Raw genomic sequence first — 20425 nt, forward strand, 5'->3', positions numbered from 1 at the left:
AGCCCAGCAGGCTGAAAATGTGCAGCCCAGCGTGCTAAACGGGCCATCGGGCCGGCCCGTTTATTAATCAGGCCGTGCCTGGGCCAAGGAGCAGCGCCCGTGGGCCGGCACGGCACGGCCCGGCTATTAAACGTGCCATGGCGGGCCGTGCCGGGCCAAGCACGATTAGCACGGGCCGTGCCGTGCCGTGCCGGGCCGGCCCGTTTGGCCAGGTCTGCTTGCCTACTGCCGAGTTTGCTCCGCCGGTTTCCTAGAAAACATCGCAGGGCCTAAGCCAGAAAAACAGGGTGTAATAAATCATCAAATTCCCCAATTGTTTACTACTCCGAGAGTGCAAGCTGAGCTGAGCCATCCGGCCATGGCGGAATCTGCGGTGGCCTCGGTGGTGCGAGCGTTCGGTACGCTGGCCACCGAAGAGGCCGCCTTCCTCCGCGGCGTCCACGCCGACGCCGACCTTCTCAGGGCCGAGCTCCGCCGCATGCAGTGCTTCCTCCGCGACGCCGACGCCATGCGCCGCGACGGCGCGCGCCTCACCAACTGGGTCGTGGACGTGCGCGCCGCGGCCTACGACGCGGAGAACGCGCTCGAGGAGGCCGACTACCTCGGGCGCCGCCGCCGCCTGCGGCTCGGGTTCGCGGGCGCCCTTGTATGGTGCGCCGATGTCGCCGCGCTTCACACGTTCGGCGTGAACATCAGGCGCGTCCGGGCCAGGATCCGTGAGATCTCCGACGGCGCCGCAGCCTACGGGATCGCTGATCTTGGGGAGACCACCGCCGTCCCAGCTGACCTCCAGGAGCAAGACGAGGTGATCCCTTATGACCTCAGCTGGAACAGTGCAGATACTAATTTGATTGTTGGATTCCATGAGGAGAGAAATAATATATTCAGAGAGTTAATGAATCATAAGATTTGTCAAATTTGTGTGATCTCCATAGTTGGGATGGCTGGATCCGGCAAGTCCACACTTGCAAGGAAAATTTACAACGACCCCCGTGTTAAACAACATTTTCATTCCTCGAGTTGGATTTCAGTGTCCGAGAAGTACAGGTTTCTTGATCTGATCAAGGATATTGCTAGGAGGATCATGGGTATGACAAGGAAAATGATAGTTATTAGAGAGGAGAAGGACAAGGACAGAGAGGATGGTGGGGCAAACAGTGGTAGCAAGTCAAAGGAGGTAACCATTGAAGAATTGGAAAATATGGAGGAGGATGATGTATTGAAATTCCTGCACGAGTTCCTCGCTCATAGAAGATTTCTTGTAGTGTTGGATGATGTTTGGAAGAGTAATTCTTACAGTAAGATAAATAGGATCCTCAGTGTCTTGCCGGATGTGAACAATGGTAGTAGAATCATTTTGACCACCCGGGATATGGATGTTCCAAAGCATGTCGCCAGGATGAAAAGCATTCATGAGAAGAAGCTTTTGGACGGGAGGGAGAGCTGGGAGTTGCTTGAGAAGATGTCCTTTCCAGTGTACCAAAATGTCAGCAGTGCTGATCGATCACGGTTGATGCTGATAGGAAAGAAATTGGCATTGAAATGCAAAGGGTTGCCACTTGCTCTTGTGGTCTTGGGAGGTTATCTTTCAAGGAACTTGGACTATGACATTTGGTCAGGATTGGTTCATAATCTAGACTGGGAAGCTCGCAAGAATGACGAGCCAGTCTGGAACATCATAGCTAGAAGTTACAATGACCTTCCTAATCACCAATTGAAATCATGCTTTCTTTATGTAGCCTCCTTTCCAGAGGACCATGTCATCCGCGTAGCAAAACTTTGCAAGCTGATGATATCGGAAGGATTTATTCCACATCGGCCGAATCAGACAATGGAAGATACAGCAAGAGAATATATAAAGGAGTTGGCACAGAGATGTATGCTCCAAACTGTTGAAAGGAGCAAGTGGCATGGCTCAATAAAGAGTGTAGTTCTCCACGATGTGCTTCGTGAATGGGGTATTGCAGAGGCAAGGAGGGAGGGATTATTCAATATTTGGAGTAATCCGACCGATTCTGAGGCACCCTCCGATTCGATAACGGCTTACCGAATTGCTCTCCATAACTTTGTTGGATGTACTGAGATTAATGTGGCCATGCCGATGCTCCGCACCTTGTTGGTGTTTTTCAAGTCACCAGCAGTATCACTACTGTGCAGGATGAAATGTCTCAGAGTACTTGATCTTTATGGCCTAAAAGAACTCAAGTCATTACCATCTGGCGTTGGCAACTTGATACATCTAAGATATTTAGGATTAGAAAAATGTGGCAGTGGATCGATTGGCATTCCTTCCTCAGCTAGCGATCTCTTGAACCTGCAAACTATGGATGCAAGAGGGTCAACAGTAAAATCACTACCAGGACTCTTTTGGACTATTCCGACCTTGAGGCACCTGTTTCTTAGTGAGGTCAATCACTGGGTTCCTCCGGAGGTTGGATGCCTTGGCTCGTTGCAGACTTTGTACTTGTGTGAAGTATCTTTGTTCCGTGATGTCAAGAGCTATCTTTCACACAAGCAACGCAGCAGGGCTAGAAGTGCAAACTATTCTATTGCTCTCAGAAACGAGAAAATATGGGCTGCCTTCTTAAGATCTTTGGAGCAAATGGAGCAGGCCGTGCTCTTACACTTGGAGAGTTGGGAAGTTGCGAAAGGGTTTGGTCGTAGATATGCTTCTGGGAGCAGAATACGAGGGCAGGTCTTTTCTGCGCAACTCATCAGTAGCATTTCGCGCCATAGGCATCTTCAAGTGCTAGAACTGGCTGGAAGGTGGAAGCACGGGGATAGCCAGCTAAGCAAGCTCCCTCATGGCCTCAAAAAGCTCAAGCTGATAGGTTCTGAACTGAGTGAAGACCCAATGCCTGTGCTGGGCTTCCTTCCGAATCTGGTGGTGCTTGTCTTGGAAGACAACGCTTTCAAGTGGAACAGCATGACATGCGATGCGGGAGGATTTCCTAGGCTGTGCCACCTGACAATTGACGGCATAAAAAGTGTTGAGTCTTGGAATGTTGAAGCTGGGGCATTTCCTTCACTAACTCATCTGAATCTTATATCGAGCTTCACTGGGATGTCCCTTCCTCCTCTAGGACTGTTGCATGTGACTTCACTTAAGACATTGCTGCTGAAGCGGCACACTTGGAATGGGAGCACTATTTCCTCCAGTAATGTTGGCAAACTAGAGGAGATGGGGTGCAAGGTCATCATTAGATGAGATTGGAAGAATATTTAATCATGTCAAACTGCCCTTGTCTCAGGATCAGGAAACTTTATTGTACGCTTTTCATCCCATAATAACTCATTTGATATCTTTGCAGAAGATCAAATAGTCTATAAATGGTCTCATCCGTTTTTACTTGGCTTCCAGGTCTCATCTTGATTGATGCAGCATTTGGATGATCTAATCTTGCTATTTTCCTCTCATTTTTGTACTGTCACAAGAACTACTACTACCTGCACACAAGATCTTTGGACCTTTGTTATGAAATGAAAATGGAAGTACATCATTCTATACTTATTCAGTAGCTCAGCAGCACAGCCAAATGTTGTTCTTCCAGCAATAGACGTGGGGACTGTAATTCCAAATGTGCAGCAAATAGAAGGATGCATAGCTGGTTCTCTGGCTTAGCTGCCCAAGGAAAAAAAATCCATTGCATGCTTCTTCAGAGGCATTTTTTGTTCGTGCAGCTGCTCTGGAGTGGAAACATTCGTGTCCAGTGAATGTTGTGAATGCTGCCGTAGAAGCAAAGGTAGCTTTGCTCCGACACCCTTGTCACTGTCGTTGCTCCAACGGGGCAATGAGAGGCCTTTGGTTGGCAGTGTCATATCCTGCGAGCTGGTTTGTGTCCAATACCAATGGGTGATCTTCTGCAAGTTCTGCCCATGCTTATTTGGTTACTGTTATTACAACATCAAGGATTGGGTGAGAAAGACCAAATGTGAGGTAATCGGGTGGGTTATTTGCTAGACATCTTTTGCTTCCCACTAGTAGTATGACTGACAATTTTGTGTTTACATTGAGTTAGTGTTTCTGCAGCCATTTTCCTGCAAAGATAGCAACATTTAATGTACCATCGACTCGCATAGTTGTGAATTGTATGGTTGGAAGAGTTTCCTATCCTATTCTGTAAATTGCTAATGTTAACCGAGAAATTGTTCAACGCCTCTTCCAAACTGTCAATTGTGGTGTACTCCCTCCATTCCTAAATATTTGTCTTCCTAAAGATTTCAACAAGTGACTACATACGGAGCAAAATGAGTGAATCTACACTCTAAAATATGTCTATATACATCCGTATGTGGTAGTCTATTTGAAATCTCTAAAAAGACAAATATTTAGGAACGGAGGGAGTAGTGAGCAGTTGAGAAGGGAGTAGTGAGCAGTTGAGATTGTGTATATTCCTGTTCGGTCGTTTAGCACAAGAATCCGTTTTGTTATGTAGGGTACTCCAGTCCAATAATGCAGTTTCTGCAAGACATGGTCATTCTGTAAAGAATCCCTAGAAGAACGAATGAATTCCTTGGAGTGACATGAAGTAGGGTAAATCCATAATGCTCAGTTTAGAATGAAGAGATACGAGGATGACTAATGTTCTGGGATGCATTCATCTGCGGTCCGTGAACTAGACATGCTACTGCATTTGATAGCCTCGAAATGAAACATGATGTGGAATTGTACCAACCCAAACTCACATTTCATACTACACCCCGCCAATATCTATTGTATTATGAACTTGATAGCAGATTGTTCTCTCCTTGACTCCTTGTGATGAACTCGCTGCGATGTATGCTAATTGAAGCAGCGTCAATTAATATGGATTGTACTATCGAATTTTATACTAGCATATTGTCCTTCATCCAACCAAAGCTTGGTCATACAAATCTACGAGTGCACGCTATAAGATGCGATACACGAATTCTACTTGTGATAGAAAACGAAAACAGGTGAAGATGAGCTAGAAATCGTTAGCCAAATCTGCAAGGAAACACGGACGGTAAGGAAGGAGCCACATCACACGACCACGTACCACCACTCTCCTTGCTTTAAAACTAGTCCTAATTTGGCCAGGCATAATCAGCATAATCATTACCATACATCCAGGGGCTCCATCTACTAACTTTACCCCAAAAGCCATGGACAGGATGCACTGCAAACATTGAGCCATGTGATATGCGTGCAGCAAAGAGGGGAAAAAGGACAATTCCGGAAAGAGGCCAACCACAAGCAGGGACAGCAGGCCTACCATACATGAGAATGGCAAGTTTGGAGCTGAAATCAGACCATCAATCATCTCATATCATACTAACATGCTTGCATAACAGATCGGGTAAGGAACCAAATGCTAGCACAAGTACATACGCTCATCACATCACATGCCCACTTGAATGTTCCAGTTCAATCGCATAACTCGACAACAATAGGACGATAATCGTCATCAGCAAAGAGAAACAAAAGGGAGAAAAAGAAACGGAAAACCTCAATTTGTCCTAGTAGTAGCAAAAATTCGGCGGCGCGTTGGCCGCCAATCGCCGAATTAATAGGGTAGCAGCCAGCCTCTCCCCGCGAATCGCACGAAGAAGACGACTGGAAAGAGTCCGCAGGGGGGAATTTTCAGCGGTGCGCCGTGACGAGCGTCTCGATGAAGCGCAGCCCGTCGAACCGCGGCGCGAACTTGTCGTCGCCGCTGGCCCCGCTCGACGCCGAGGAATCCTGCGGAAAGCAGAGCATGTAAGAACAGAGCAGTCCAAGAAGCCGTCCGTGCCGTCGTGATCCCAAATCAAAATCGAGAGCGGATTGCTATCGTAGGAGGAGATTCTTTGGGGAGGGAGGGAGGGGAGGAATTAGGGAGAAGGCAGGTGAGGGGGGAGCCGTGATCCGTACCCGCTGGCGGAGGAGGAACTCGTCGCATCTGCCGATGGCGACGGCGGCGGGCGGCTCCGTCGGGGCGCAGTCGCAGGCGAGGAGCTCGGCGCCGGAGGCCACGGCGACGGCGGCCGCGGAGGCGACGGCGGCTGCGACGCCCCACATCATCGTCGATCCAGCAGCCACTTTCCCCTCCTCCTCCTCTGGCTGGTAGGGACGGAGCGAGGGGGAGAGGTGTGAAGGCTGGGAATTCTTTGCTTGGGCAGGGCAGGCTGGAATGGAGGTCACGGCTAGCCGCGTAGTGCTTTTTTTATACGGCGCTACAGGAAGGAAGGCGCGGCCGGACCTGAGCGCGGAATTTAACGGGGTTGAAATGCCGGAGCCGCATCCGGGAAAGGTGGCCCGACGCGGGCGGCGGCGGGAGGGCAGACGGGGTGTGAATTTTGCTGGCGAATGGGACCGGTTTGCTGTTAGCGAGGTGTCTGGAAATTTTTGGCGCGTCGGTTGGTCAGCCACACTGAGCAAACGCGCAGCACCGAGTCGGACGACGCGCTGGTCGGCGTGAGCGTGAGCGAGGAACAAGTCAGAGATGGGGACGACGCGGCTGGCTGTGGCGTCGCTACCCCGAGGCGAGGCAGAGGGTTGACGAGTGCGGGAGATGGTCGTCGGTCCCGGGAGGTGGTGGGGATAGAGGGAAGGCCGAGAAGCGGAGGTGGCGGTGTTGACAGGGTGAGGAGGCGCTGCAACGACGAGCACGGTGGCGAGCGGGTCAACAAGAACGGGACGGAGGGCAACGACTTGTATGACGTGTCCAAATTCGTTTCACATTTGTGTGATCAATACCTGGTCTCCGTTAGTTGGATATAGACGTGTGGATGTCGCCGCTATCAAATTTGTAAGACGAAAAGGGCAAATTACCCGTAAAAAGAAAATTTGAACAAATTTAACGACAATATACTAGAGGGTTATTTTGTCCTCTTTACAAAATATACAGCTCGATCCTTGTAATCCTAGCTTCCTAGGGCACAAACGATAATGGACCATGACATCGGCCCACACTTTTCGAAGTAAAAGTGAAAATTTGCTTTAAGGAAACACAAGTTGCCTTCTTTCTCGTTTAATATAGTTTATTCAAACCATTGCATGTCAATAATATAGAAGAAAGAGACACAAAGTTTTGAAAAACATCGATGACCCAACAAGTAAAACAACACGGGCAAAAGACAAGTAAAACAATACGGGCAAAAGATTGTGAAAGCTAAGACAAAAGCTACCCTATGCGAATGATGCCCTCATGCATTTAGCGCCCACCTTAGATCAGTTGAGTGCGTCACATTTGGTTTTGTCTAAAATATAGACAATGGAGCTAGCTTTGTTATCAAAAACCCTGCTATTACGCTCATTCCAAATTGTCCAAGCCACCAAGATGACCATGTTGTTTAACTTCTTTTCCCCAACCAAAGGTGCACTTGCCCTAGTCGTCATCCATCAAGTCGGGTCAAAAAGGAGCTACGTACAACTGGAGTAGTATTAGGAAGGCCCATCGATTCCCGAGTTTTGAGCACCAAAATATGTTAGATACGGTCAACGTCCTCCTCATTGGCATTACACAGACACAACTCTCATTGTAAGGGAGATCTTGTCTAGCGATCCTCCATACAAAGCCATTTGCGGACAGCAAGCCACACGGAAAATTTTGCAACCAATAAGGGCGCAAATCTTCCATATGGAGTTGCCCACGGTACAAAGCAGATGGTCCTCAAAATAGGCTTTGTAAACCAATTTTGAAGAGAAACAACCAAAAGAGTAACAACTAAGTCCAGAACGTCCTCTTGTCCTTGAATTAGCCAAACATCCAATAAAAGTAGAAGACAAAAATGACAATTTCATTTCGAATGAAGAGAAGCCACCGTGACCTCCTCCACTATAGGCAAACTAGTTTCTGTAGGGGAACGCAGTAATTTCAAAAAAAATTCTTACGCACATGCAAGACCATGGTGATGCATAGCAATGAGCAGGAGAGTATTGTCCACGTACCCTCGTAGACTGTAAGCGGAAGCGTGATGACAACGCGGTTGATGTAGTCGTACGTCTTCACGATCCGATCGATCCTAGTACCGAAAGTACGACACCTCCGCGATCTGCACACGTACGGCTCAGTGACGTCCCACGAACTCACGACCCAGCAGAGTGTCGAGGGAGAGCTTCGTCAGCACGACGGCGTGATGACGATGATGATGAAGCTACCGGCACAGGGCTTCGCCTAAGCACTGCAACGATATGACCGAGGTGGATTATGGTGGAGGGGGGCACCACACACGGCTAAGAGATCAATGATCAACTTGTGTGTCTATGGGGTGCCCCCTCCTCCGTATATAAAGGAGTGGAGGAGGGGGAGGGCCGGCCCTCCTATGGCGCGCCCCATGGGGAGTCCTACTCCCACCGGGAGTAGGATCCCCCCCTTCCCTAGTTGGACTAGGAGTGGAAGGATGGGGGAGAGAGGGGGAAGGAAAGGGGGGCCGGCCCCCCACCCAATTCGGATTGGGCTTGAGAGGGGCGCGCCCCCTCCTATGCCTCCCTCTCATCTCTCCCACTATGGCCCAATAAGGCCCATATACCTCCCGGGGGGTTCCGGCAACCTCTCGGTACTCCGGTATATGCCCGAACTCACCCGGAACCATTCTGACGTCCAAATATAGTCGTCCAATATATCGATCTTTATGTCTCAACCATTTTGAGACTCCTCGTCATGGGCGTGGTCATATCCTGGACTGCGAACTACCTTCGGTACATCAAAACACATAAACTCATAATACCGATCATCACCAAACATTAAGCGTGCGGACCCTACGGGTTCGAGAACTATGTAGACATGACCGAGACACGTATCCGTCCAATAACCAATAGAGGAACCTGGATGCTCATATTGGCTCCCACATATTCTACGAAGATTTTTATCGGTCAAACCGCATAACAATATGCGTTGTTCCCTTTGTCATCGGTATGTTATTTGCCCGAGATTCGATCGTTGGTATCTCAATACCTAGTTCAATCTCGTTACGGGCAAGTCTCTTTACTTGTTCCGTAATGCATCATCCCGTAACTAACTCATTAGTCACATTGCTTGCAATGCTTATAGTGATGTGCATTACCAAGAGGGCCCAGAGATACCTCTCCGACAATCGGAGTGACAAATCCTAATCTCGATCTATGCCAACTCAACAAACACCATCAGAGACACCTTTAGAGCACCTTTATAATCACCCAGTTACGTTGTGACATTTGGTAGCACACAAAGTGTTCCTTCGGTGTTGGGGTGTTGCATAATCTCATAGTCATAGGAACATGTATAAGTCATGAAGAAAGCAATAGCAACATACTAAACGATCAAGTGCTAAGCTAACAGAATGGGTCAAGTCAATCTCATCATTCCCTAATGATGTGATCCCGTTTATCAAATGACAACTCATGTCTATGGCTAGGAAACTTAACCATCTTTGATTAACGAGCTAGTCAAGTAGAGGCATACTAGTGATACTCTATTTGTTTATGTATTCACACACGTACTAAGTTTCCGGTTAATAAAATTCTAGCATGGATAATAAACATTTATCATGATATAAGGAAATATATAAATAACAACTTTATTATTGCCTCTAGGGCATATTTCCTTCAGTCTCCCACTTGCACTAGAGTCAATAATCTAGATTACATTGTAATGATTCTAACACCCATGGAGTCTTGATGCTGATCATGTTTTGCTCATGAGAGAGGCTTAGTCAACGGGTCTGCAACATTCAGATCCGTATGTATCTTGCAAATCTCTATGTCCCCTTCCGACCCTTGATGGTGGATGGAATTGAAGCATCTCTTGATGTGCTTGGTTCTCTTGTGAAATCTGGATTCCTTCGCCAAGGCAATGGCTCCAGTATTGTCACAAAAGATTTTCATTGGACCCGATGCACTAGGTATAACACCTAGATCGGATATGAACTCCTTCATCCAGACTCCTTCATTTGCTGCTTCCGAAGCAGCTATGTACTCCGCTTCACACGTAGATCCCGCCACGACGCTTTGCTTAGAACTACACCAACTTACAGCTCCACCGTTCAAAATAAATACGTATCCGATTTGTGACTTAGAGTCATCTGGATCGGTGTCAAAGATTGCATCGACGTAACCATTTACGATGAGCTCTTTGTCACCTCCATAAATGAGAAACATATCCTTAGTCTTTTTCAGGTGTTTCAGGATGTTCTTGACCGCTGTCTAGTGATCCACTCCTGGATTACTTTGGTACCTCCCTGCTAAACTAATAGCAAGGCACACATCAGGTCTGGTACACAACATTTCATACATGATAGAGCCTATGGCTGAAGCATAGGGAACATCTTTCATTTTCTCTCTATCTTCTGCAGTGGTCGGGCATTGAGTCTGACTCAACTTCACACCTTGTAACACAGGCAAGAACCCTTTCTTTGCTTGATCCATTTTGAACTTCTTCAAAACTTTATCAAGGTATGTGCTTTTGTGAAAGTCCAATTAAGCGTCTTGATCTACCTCTATAGATCTTAATGCCCAATGTATAAGCAGCTTCACCGAGGTCTTCCATTGAAAAACTCTTGTTCAAGTATCCTTTTATGCTATCCAGAAATTCTATATCATTTCCAATCAATAATATGTCATCCACATATAATATTAGAAATGCTACAGAGCTCCCACTCACTTTCTTGTAAATACAGGCTTCTCCAAAAGTCTGTATAAAACCATATGCTTTGATCACACTATCAAAAAGTTTATTCCAACTCCGAGAGGCTTGCACCAGTCCATAAATGGATCGCTGGAGCTTGCACACTTTGTTAGCATCCTTTGGATTGATAAAACCTTTGGGTTGCATTATATACAACTCTTCTTCCAGAAATCCATTCAGGAATGCAGTCTGTACATCCATTTGCCAAATTTCATAATCATAAAATGCAACAATTGCTAACATGATTCGGACAGACTTAAGCATCGCTACGGGTGAGAAGGTCTCATCGTGGTCAACTCCTTTAACTTGTCGAAAACCTTTCGCAACAAGTCGAGCTTTGTAGACAGTAACATTACCATCAGCGTCAGTCTTCTTCTTGAAGAGCCATTTATTATCGATGGCTTTCCGATCATCGGGCAAGTCAACCAAAGTCCACACTTTGTTCTCATACATGGATCCCATCTCAGATTTCATGGCCATTTCGCGGAATCTGGGCTCATCATCGCTTCCTCATAGTTCGTAGGTTCGTCATGGTCAAGTAACATGACCTCCACAACAGGATTACCATACCACTCTGGTGCGGATCTTACTCTGGTTGACCTACGAGGTTCGGTAGTAACTTGATCTGAAGTTTCATGATCATTGTCGGTGTCAAAACCGGCGGATCTCGGGTAGGGGGTCCCGAACTGTGCGTCTAGGCGGATGGTAACAGGAGACAAGGGACATGATGTTTTTACCCAGGTTCGGGCCCTCTCGATGGAGGTAAAACCCTACTCCTTCTTGATTAATATTGATGATATGGGTAGTACAAGAGTTGATCTACCATGAGATCAGAGAGGCTAAACCCTAGAAGCTAGCCTATGGTATGATTGTTGTTCGTCCTACGGACTAAAACCCTCCGGTTTATATAGACACCGGAGAGGGCTAGGGTTACACAGAGTCGGTTACAATAGGAGGAGATCTACATATTCGTATCGCCAAGCTTGCCTTCCACGCCAAGGAAAGTCCCATCCGGACACGGGACGAAGTCTTCAATCTTGTATCTTCATAGTCCAGGAGTCCGGCCAAAGGTTATAGTCCGGTCATCTGGACACCCCCTAATCCAGGACTCCCTCAGTAGCCCCTGAACCAGGTTTCAATGACGACGAGTCCGGCGCGCAGTTTGTCTTCGGCATTGCAAGGCGGGTTCCTCCTCCGAATACTTCATAGAAGATTTTGAACACAAGGATAGTCTCCGGCTCTGCAAAACAAGTTCCACATACCACCATAGAGAGAATAATATTTGCACAAATCAAATCTGCTGACGTATTCCGCGGCATGACATCACGCCACGGCCAAGCCTTTATTCGAATTGTTTTACTGTCCCACCTCAGCGCGTTTAGCGAGGTGGTTTCCTTGGCACGTCTGTCCCCTTATTCCGGGATTCTCATCAATACGGGCGTGGGTAACCCAACCGTGCCATTAATCACGACGCTTGGGAGATAAGCGAGTTTTACTAGACTGGTGGGGGCACATAGTTTCGTCCGCCCATATAAGGGGATAAGGATCCAGCTTTTTCATCTACGCCTTCTTCCTCCTTCGCTTATCCATTCCCGCGCACTCGAGCTCCAGCGCCCAAGTCCGCACTTCCCACCTCAACCTTATCCAGCCATGTCCGGAGCGGGAGGCAGGTGGATGGCCTCCTCCGTCACGGAGGGGCACATCAAAAAGTTGAGGAAGGCCGGATACTTGTCCAACGACATTGCGCACCGGCTTCCAGACGAGGGGCAGCTTATTCCCACCCCCAGGCCCCATGAGAGTGTGGTGTTCCTCCCCCATTTCCTCCGCGGGCTGGGCTTCCCACTCCACCCATTTGTCTGGGGGCTCATGTTCTACTACAACCTGGATTTCCACGATCTGGCCCCAAACTTCATCCTCAACATCTCGGCGTTTATCGTCGTGTGCGAGGTCTTCCTCCGTATCAAGCCCCACTTCGGCTTATGGCTGAACATCTTTAATGTCAAGCCGAAGGTGGTGGCCAGCCAGCAAGCGGAGTGCGGAGGCGCCATGGTGGGCAAGATGCCCAACGTGACATGGCTCGAGGGCTCCTTTGTAGAAACCATCAAAGGGTGGCAATCGGGGTGGTTCTACATCACCGAGACGCGTGACCCTGAATGGGCAGCGGCCCCCGAATTTCCGATCTGGCATCCCCACACGGCTCACCTCCTGGAAGGAGACGGGCCTGTCGTGGGGTAATTCGGGAGAGCTGACCGGACTCCAATCCTGCGTCCAAAACCTGATGGACAAGAAGGTTAAACTTGTCAACGTAGTCCAAGTCATGCTCTTCCGCTGGATTCTCCCATGTCAACGACGGGCTTTTTACTTGTGGGAGTTCGACTCGGCCCGGCACCAAACTTTGTCCAGGCTCTTTGACACAACGCACGAGGATGCCTGGAAGGTGCTATTCAAGGGCACCGAGGTTCCCCCTCCCATTACCGAGGATCACGGATTCTATGTGAAGCGCCAAGCCAGCGTGGTAAGCCTGCTTTACCCTTTACAGGATACTTGTTTTTCATAGTTTGACTCTATGCGGGATCTAAGCTCCCGTTCCTTTGACAGGACTGGCAGAAGAAGTCCGAACAGCTCGACAGTCTGGCTCCTTTGCCCGAAGGCCCAGCGGATGCCCGTTTGGCGAAGCTGCTGGTCCCAGCACCTCATGTGGTGCCGGAGAAGAAGACCAAGAAGAAGGCCACGGGAACTCGAAAGAGTTCCCGGCGCCTGGTGGTGTCAGATTCATCGCCCGACGACTCCGAAGCGCACTCCTCCCACCAAGACGAGCAGGAGGAAGAAGAGGCCTCTCCCCCTCCAACAGGGGGAGGAAAGAAAAGGAAGGCCGCCCCAACTAGGGGGGCCGGAGGGTCCAAGAAGGGAAAGACCCTTCCTCCGGACTACTCCACCAACACCGACGACAGCGAAGAGGAGTGGTCATCTAGGGCCAAGCCCCTGGCAAAATCGTAAGTATCCGGATACCATAATAAGTCATGGTGTTCCTTTATTGCGCAGTACCTCCTGACACCGGATATAATCATGCAGTCCGCCCTAGGCCCGGCTCCACGCCTCGTCGAGCGGATCCCTGGACTCGTCGGATGTGAATAGTCTTTCACTCCTGACTGCTACCTCCCCTCGCCCTACGGACGATGCCGAGGAGGAGTCCCAAAATGGGCCAAGCCAGGAGGAGGTGGTCCTGGAGGCACCGCAAGGAGACCTCCCGGACTCCAGGCGCAAAGGGGATAAAACCCCAAAGGGCTCTAAGTCCGGCCCTGGGCCGGACACCGAACCGGAACCTTCAGTGGTTCCGGAGTCCGGCAGGCGGCCCCCTCGTAAGAAGGGCAAGCCTACGACGCCGGTGGCCTCCGTCCAACCAGAGGCACCGGATAATTTGCTGGAGGTGCTTAACGGCGCCTCCATCGACGAGGAGCACCGCACTATTATGAGTGCGGTGATCCAGAAGGTTTAGTCCGCCAAGAGCGGGCTGACGGAAGCGTGTGCTAGCCTTCTAACAGGCTTTGAGGTATGTATTTAAGACATGTAAAAATATTACCGCATAAACAGTAGCCCCTGATGCTCAGTTTGGTGTTCGGAAAGAAAAGCCGGACTGAGGATCTAAAAAGATATACGCAGGAGTCTAACATAAATATGTCAATATGGGAATGCAGGCTGCGCTGCTAACCTCTACCACACTGACTGCAGAGGTCGATGCGTTGAAGCAGAGCCTCGAGCGGTCTGAGAACGAGCTTGGCCTTGCCAAGAAGCAGCTCAAGGACAAGGAAGGTAAGTAGTACCTTATGTAAGTATATAAAAATACCTGGTTGCAAATAATGACAGGACCAACGTGAGTGTTACAGGGGCCACAACCGAGGTGGCGACCCTGAAGGAAGCGCTGTCCAAGGCCGAAGACAATGCGGCCGTGGAGCGCACCGAGCGAGAAAAGCAGGAGGCGCAGGCGGAGGAGGTGCGGCAAGAGATCCACGCTCTTGTGAAAAAACACGAGAGTTTGGAGCTTGACTCAAAGACTCGAGAGTCCGAGCTTGCCTCGGCCCTTGAGAGCGCCAAATCTGCCAAGGCCGAAGCCCAAAAAGCCCTCCAGGAAATTGAGGTGATGAAGAAGATAGCGGCGGGTAAGGCATTATTTATGCAAAGCAAGAATGTGAAAGTGAATTACTTGTTACTTACCCGGGTCCGGAGCTCTCCAGGAGCATTCGCAGATCTGCCCCGCAGTGTGTCCGACGCCGCCGCATTCTACCGAGCCGAGGAAGGGAGCTCGACGGAGAAGGTGTTCTGGTCCCAGTATGTTGAGGCCGGACACCCGGTGCCCTTGAGCGACCAGCTGAAGCAGCTGGTCGAGCTTGATAAGGCAGCCGAACAAGCCATGAAGGGCCTTATAGGCCAGCTATGGCCTGGGGAGGTCATGCCTGGGAGCTACTTTGGGCTGATGAGGTGGCTAGTGGATGCTTGTCCATGGCTTGAAATCATCAAGCGCTCCGTATGCATCGAAGGCACCCGTAGGGCCCTTTCCCGTGCTAAAGTACACTAGGGCAAGATGGATGCTGAGAAGCTGGTGACAGATGGGCCACCGGAGGGAAGGAGCATCGCAAGCCCGAGTTGTATTATGAGGGCGTCCTGAAGGGTGCCTGCCTTGTGGCGAATGAGTGTTCCAAGGATGTAATTTTTGAGTAAACTCGCTCGTGTTATCCTGTGCGCTGAAAACTTGTTCATATGCGCTAAGCAACGCTTTTTGAATTTAAAATATTACCTTCTGTGCGGCCATTTATTAAATCTGAGAGATGGTGAGTCGTCGGCTTCTACCCCCATGCCACGAGTGCTGGGGTGTTCGGGATAAACCTGAGCGCTCTTGTTCCCATTCTTGGGTCCTTCAAGGGAGGCACTCAGCACAACGAACAAGGCAATCGGACTATAATGCTTTATCACTCTCACTTAGCCATAGAATTCTATAATTTTAAATTTTGGCGAAGCCCATAGTATTCGGAAAACCGAGTTCGGGGCGCTATCCACGCCTAGGCCGGACAAAGCCAGCTCCTCGCTCTAAGCGGCATAAGTCTTTAGGGACTCGAAAACCTCTCGAACAGCGATCGGCTCTCGCCCTATCATGACGGTCAGTTTTAGCTTTCTCTACTGAGGTGCTTAACCCAGCTCAACTGGGGCATAATCACAGTAGTTCTCCCAGCGCTACCTTAGCCGATATAACGGAACGTAAGGTACCAAAACATGGGAGCCGGGCAAACCCAACTATTGACCCAAGACATGATTCGGAGCCGATGCATATAAGCTATAAGTTCGGGGTGCCGCACTCGTGAGAGTGTTCGGACTTCTCACACCATATTCTGGGGTACTTAAGCCCCTGGTGTATTGGCCGTACCAAAGTGTATGGTTGCATAATGTCATAACTAAATATATTTACATAAAAAATGAATGCAATAATAGACAAGAGCTATGTATTGTTTATTAAAAGGCTGCTGTGAAAGCAGAACGATACAAATAGTGCGATAAGCAAGGGATGGGATTATTTGACATGTCCCCCTCCAGGGGAAAGCTTCGAGACTTTATGTAAGATAGGTATTTAGCTCGTTATAGAGACCACCTGGACATTTGATGTAGGTTGCTGCCTCCCTGGCTGTTGCATCGTGTGTTCGGCGATTGTATTGCCGGACAGGCCTTCCGGAGAGTGGAGTCCTGAAAGTAAGAAAAAAGAAACGACAAAATTTGGAGCCCCTAGTGCGGTTGAGCCACATGTTGGGCGTGCCGTGGTTGTGCCCCTTCCCTTATGCCCATGGTATTTCTAGGGCGTAATTATGTACGCGCAGTACTGGTTTCGCAATTTCGCGAGGGTTGGGGTTGGGGCCGCATTGCTACGCTTGCTCGGAATGTGCCAGGCGGTCTTTTTGTAGGTTACTCAGGGCGCGCTTGACGGTGTCCCGATGTTTAATAGCCAGACTGGAGAATTTGCTTGAGAGGCTACTTTGTACTTCCGCCGCGAGGGCCACCGTATGCTCCTCCGTTCGGAGAGAGCGTTCGGTGTTTCCATTGACCGTAATGACTCCTTGAGGGCCTGGCATCTTGAGCTTGAGGTATGCGTAGTGCGGCACCGCATTGAATTTTGCAAATGCGGTTCGTCCGAGCAAGGCGTGATAGCCACTGCGGAACGGGACTATGTCGAAGATTAACTCCTTGCTTCGGAAATTATCCGGGGATCTGAAGACCACTTCGAGTGCAACTGAGCCTGTACAGTTGTCCTCTACACCCGGTATGACGCCTTTAAAGGTCGTCTTTGTGGGTTTAATCCTTGAGGGATCTATGCCCATTTTTCGCACTGTATCCTGATAAAGCAGGTTCAGGCTGCTGCCGCCGTCCATAAGGACTCTAGTGAGGTGAAATCCGTCAATGATTGGGTCTAGAACCAATACGGTGAATCCGCCATGGCGGATGCTGGTGGGGTGGTCCCTTCGATCAAAAGTGATCGGGCAGGAGGACCACGGGTTGAACTTTGGGGCGACTGGCTCCAACGCATATACGTCCCTGAGTGCATGCTTCCTCTCTCTCTTGGGGATGTTGGCTGCGTATATCATGTTCACCGTCCGCACTTGTGGGGGAAAGCCTTTCTGTCCCCTATTGTTCGGCGGCCTGGGCTCCTCCTCGTCATTGCTATGCAGCCCCTTGTCTCTGTTTTCGGCACTTAACTTGCCTGCCTGCTTGAACACCCAACAATCCCTGTTGGTGTGATTGGCTGGTTGTTCGGGGGTGCCATGTATCTGGCACGAGCGATCGAGTATTCGATCCAAACTGGACGGGCTCGGAGTATTTCTTTTGAATGGATTTTTCCGCTGACCAGGTTTAGAGCCTCTGAATCCGACATTAACTGCCGTATCCTCAGCATTGTCGCCGTTAATGCGGCGCTTGTGCTTGTTTCAACACGACCTGCCATTGCTGTCCTTGGTATTCGAATTACCAGGGCTCTTGGTTATGTTATTACTACGAGCTAGCCAGCTGTCTTCTCCCGTGCAAAAGCGGGTCATGAGTGTTGTGAGGGCTGCCATGGATTTTGGCTTTTCCTGTCCTAGGTGCCGGGCAAGCCATTCGTCACGGATGTTATGTTTGAAGGCTGCAAGGGCCTCTGCGTCCGGACAGTCGACTATTTGATTTTTCTTGGTTAGGAACCGTGTCCAGAATTGTCTGGCCGATTCCTCTGGCTGCTGAATTATGTGGCTTAGGTCATCGGCGTCTGCTGGTCGCACATAGGTGCCCTGAAAATTGTCAAGGAATGCGACTTCCAGGTCCTCCCAGCAACCAATTGACTCTGCTGGCAAGATGTTAAGCCAATGCCGAGCTGGTCCTTTAAGCTTGAGCGGGAGGTATTTGATAGCATGCAGATCATCACCGCGGGCCATGTGTATATGAAGGAGATAATCCTCGATCCATACCGCAGGATCTGTTGTGCCATCGTATGATTCGATGTTTACGGGCTTAAAACCCTCGGGGATTTGATGATCCATTACTTCATCTGTGAAGCATAGTGGGTGTACGGCGCCTCTGTACTGGGCTATATCACGACGTAGCCCAAGTGAGCTTTGTCTGCTGTGTTCGGCCTGGCCGTATTTGCCATATCCGGCATGACAGTTATCGTCACGTGCCGTGGGGCACCCACGCAATCCGTAGATCGATCTTGTTTGCCTTTCCTTGTCCTCCAATATGTCTCACAGGTCTGGCGCATTTCCCCGTGCCTTGGTATTTTTTGAGTGACGCCGGGGTGCGGCTTGAGTGGATGGCCGAGAGGCCTCTCTATCGCGGCCACGAGGTGGCCGGTCAGCCACGTCGTGCGCTGGTGATGTAGGTTTAGGTGCTTCCTCCTCTAATCGGGGTGGCAGCCTGCGCTTTGGGTAGCTCTTGGAGGGGCGTTCGAGTTCGTACTCTTCGGCCGCAAGGACTTCAGTCCATCTGTCGGCTAGCAAGTCTTGGTCAGCTCTAAGCTGCTGCTGTTTTTTCTTGAGGATGCTCGCCGTGGCCATAAGCCTGCGTTTGAAACGCTCTTGTTCGACAGGATCCTCAGGCACGACAAATTCGTCGTCGTCGAGGCTTGCCTTGTCTTCGAAGGGAGGCATGTAATTATCGTCCTCTACCTCTCTGTCTGCCGCTCTCTCATGAGGGCTGGCTTCTCCATCCTCCTATGCTGAATCCTGCTGGAGGGGGTTGTCTTCGGCACTGTCCGGGGTGTTACTATCTCCCGTGCCGGAATCGCCATTTTTGCTTTGGCGGGATTTAGAGCGGCGCCTCTGACGCCGGCGCTTAGGCTGTTTCTTGGAGGGGTCATCCTCCGTTGTTCCATCGCCATTCCCTTCTTTTGGGGTGTCCACTATATATATGTCGTATGACGAGGTGGCTTTCCAGTGCCCTATAGGCGCTGGTTCTTGGTCGTCTCCTGCATCGGCGTCCATACCATTGATGTCTTCGGAGTCGAAGTCGAGCATGTCGATTAAATCATCGACAGTGGCTACGAAGTGGGTGGTGGGTGGGCTTTGAATTTCTTCGTCGTCCGCATCCCAATCTTGCTGACCATAGTCCGGCCAGGGCTCTCCTGATAAAGAGAGAGACTTTAGTGAATTCAGGATGTCGCTGAAGGGCGAGTGCTGAAAGATGTCCGCGGTGGCGAACTCCATGATCGGCGCCCAATCGGGATCGATCGGCAGGGGCGCGGAAGGTTCGGAGTCCGGAAAGGAGTCTGGCACCTTGGAGTCACGAGCTTCGCAAAGGACAAGGCTGGTGTTCGTCTCGATCGCCATAGAGATTGCAGCTCCCGAGGCAGTGTCCAGCCACCCATCCTCGATTGGCGCAGTCGGCTCCGAGCTAAGGGTCGGAGCGGACACTAGGGCGGTCTCTTGGGCATTGTTCGGCGACAGAGCTAGATCATGCCCATCGTGACAGTGCAGCGCGCTTGGCCGTGGCTCGAACCCGTCGAAGATCAAGTCTCCGTGGATGTCAGCCGTGTAGTTCAAACTTGCAAACCTGACCTGATGGCCAGGGGCCTAGCTTTCGATCTGCTCCAGATGACCAAGCGAATTGGCCTGCAGTGCAAAGCCGCCAAATATGAAGATCTATCCGGGGTGAAAAGTCTCACCCTGGACCGCATTGTTGTTGATGATCGGAGGAGCCATCGGGCCTAAAGATGACGACACAGAGGAACTCTCAATGAAAGCACCAATGTCGGTGTCAAAACCGGCGGATCTCGGGTAGGGGGTCCCGAACTGTGCGTCTAGGCGGATGGTAACAGGAGACAAGGGACATGATGTTTTTACCCAGGTTCGGGCCCTCTCGATGGAGGTAAAACCCTACTCCTGCTTGATTAATATTGATGATATGGGTAGTACAAGAGTTGATCTACCACGAGATCAGAGAGGCTAAACCCTAGAAGCTAGCCTATGGTATGATTGTTGTTCGTCCTACGGACTAAAACCATCCGATTTATATAGACACCGGAGAGGGCTAGGGTTACACAGAGTTGGTTACAATAGGAGGAGATCTACATATCCGTATCACCAAGCTTGCCTTCCACGCCAAGGAAAGTCCCATCCGAACATGGGACGAAGTCTTTAATCTTGTATATTCATAGTCCAGGAGTCCGGCCAAAGGTAATAGTCCGGTCATCCGGACACCCCCTAATCCAGGACTCCCTCAATCATTATCATCAGCTTCCTCACCAATTGGTGTAGGGATCACAGGAACTGATTTCTGTGATGAACTACTTTCCAATAAGGAAGCAGGTACAGTTA

General features: G+C 49.9%; 2 protein-coding genes across 2 annotated transcripts; one reads left to right on the forward strand and one right to left on the reverse strand.

Moving 5' to 3' along the window:
* Positions 1-232: 232 nt before the first annotated feature.
* Positions 233-4154, forward strand: LOC123046884 (putative disease resistance RPP13-like protein 2; the record flags this gene model as incomplete). Its single annotated transcript, XM_044470319.1, is given in 2 exon segments — positions 233-3268; positions 3362-4154. A coding segment is annotated over 1 exon segment (2976 nt), but the record flags the coding sequence as incomplete, so codon positions are not given.
* Positions 4155-5264: 1110 nt separating this feature from the next.
* On the reverse strand, positions 5265-6162 carry LOC123046885 (uncharacterized). Its single transcript, XM_044470320.1, has 2 exons — positions 5876-6162; positions 5265-5704 (listed from the first exon to the last, which is right to left on the reverse strand). Exons 1-2 carry the CDS (start codon positions 6023-6025, stop codon positions 5606-5608), a joined length of 249 nt encoding a protein of 82 aa, XP_044326255.1. The 5' UTR covers positions 6026-6162; the 3' UTR covers positions 5265-5605.
* Between the last annotated feature and the right edge of the window lie 14263 nt (positions 6163-20425).

This window comes from Triticum aestivum, chromosome 2B (assembly GCF_018294505.1).
Source record: "Triticum aestivum cultivar Chinese Spring chromosome 2B, IWGSC CS RefSeq v2.1, whole genome shotgun sequence".
Lineage (NCBI taxonomy): Eukaryota > Viridiplantae > Streptophyta > Magnoliopsida > Poales > Poaceae > Triticum > Triticum aestivum.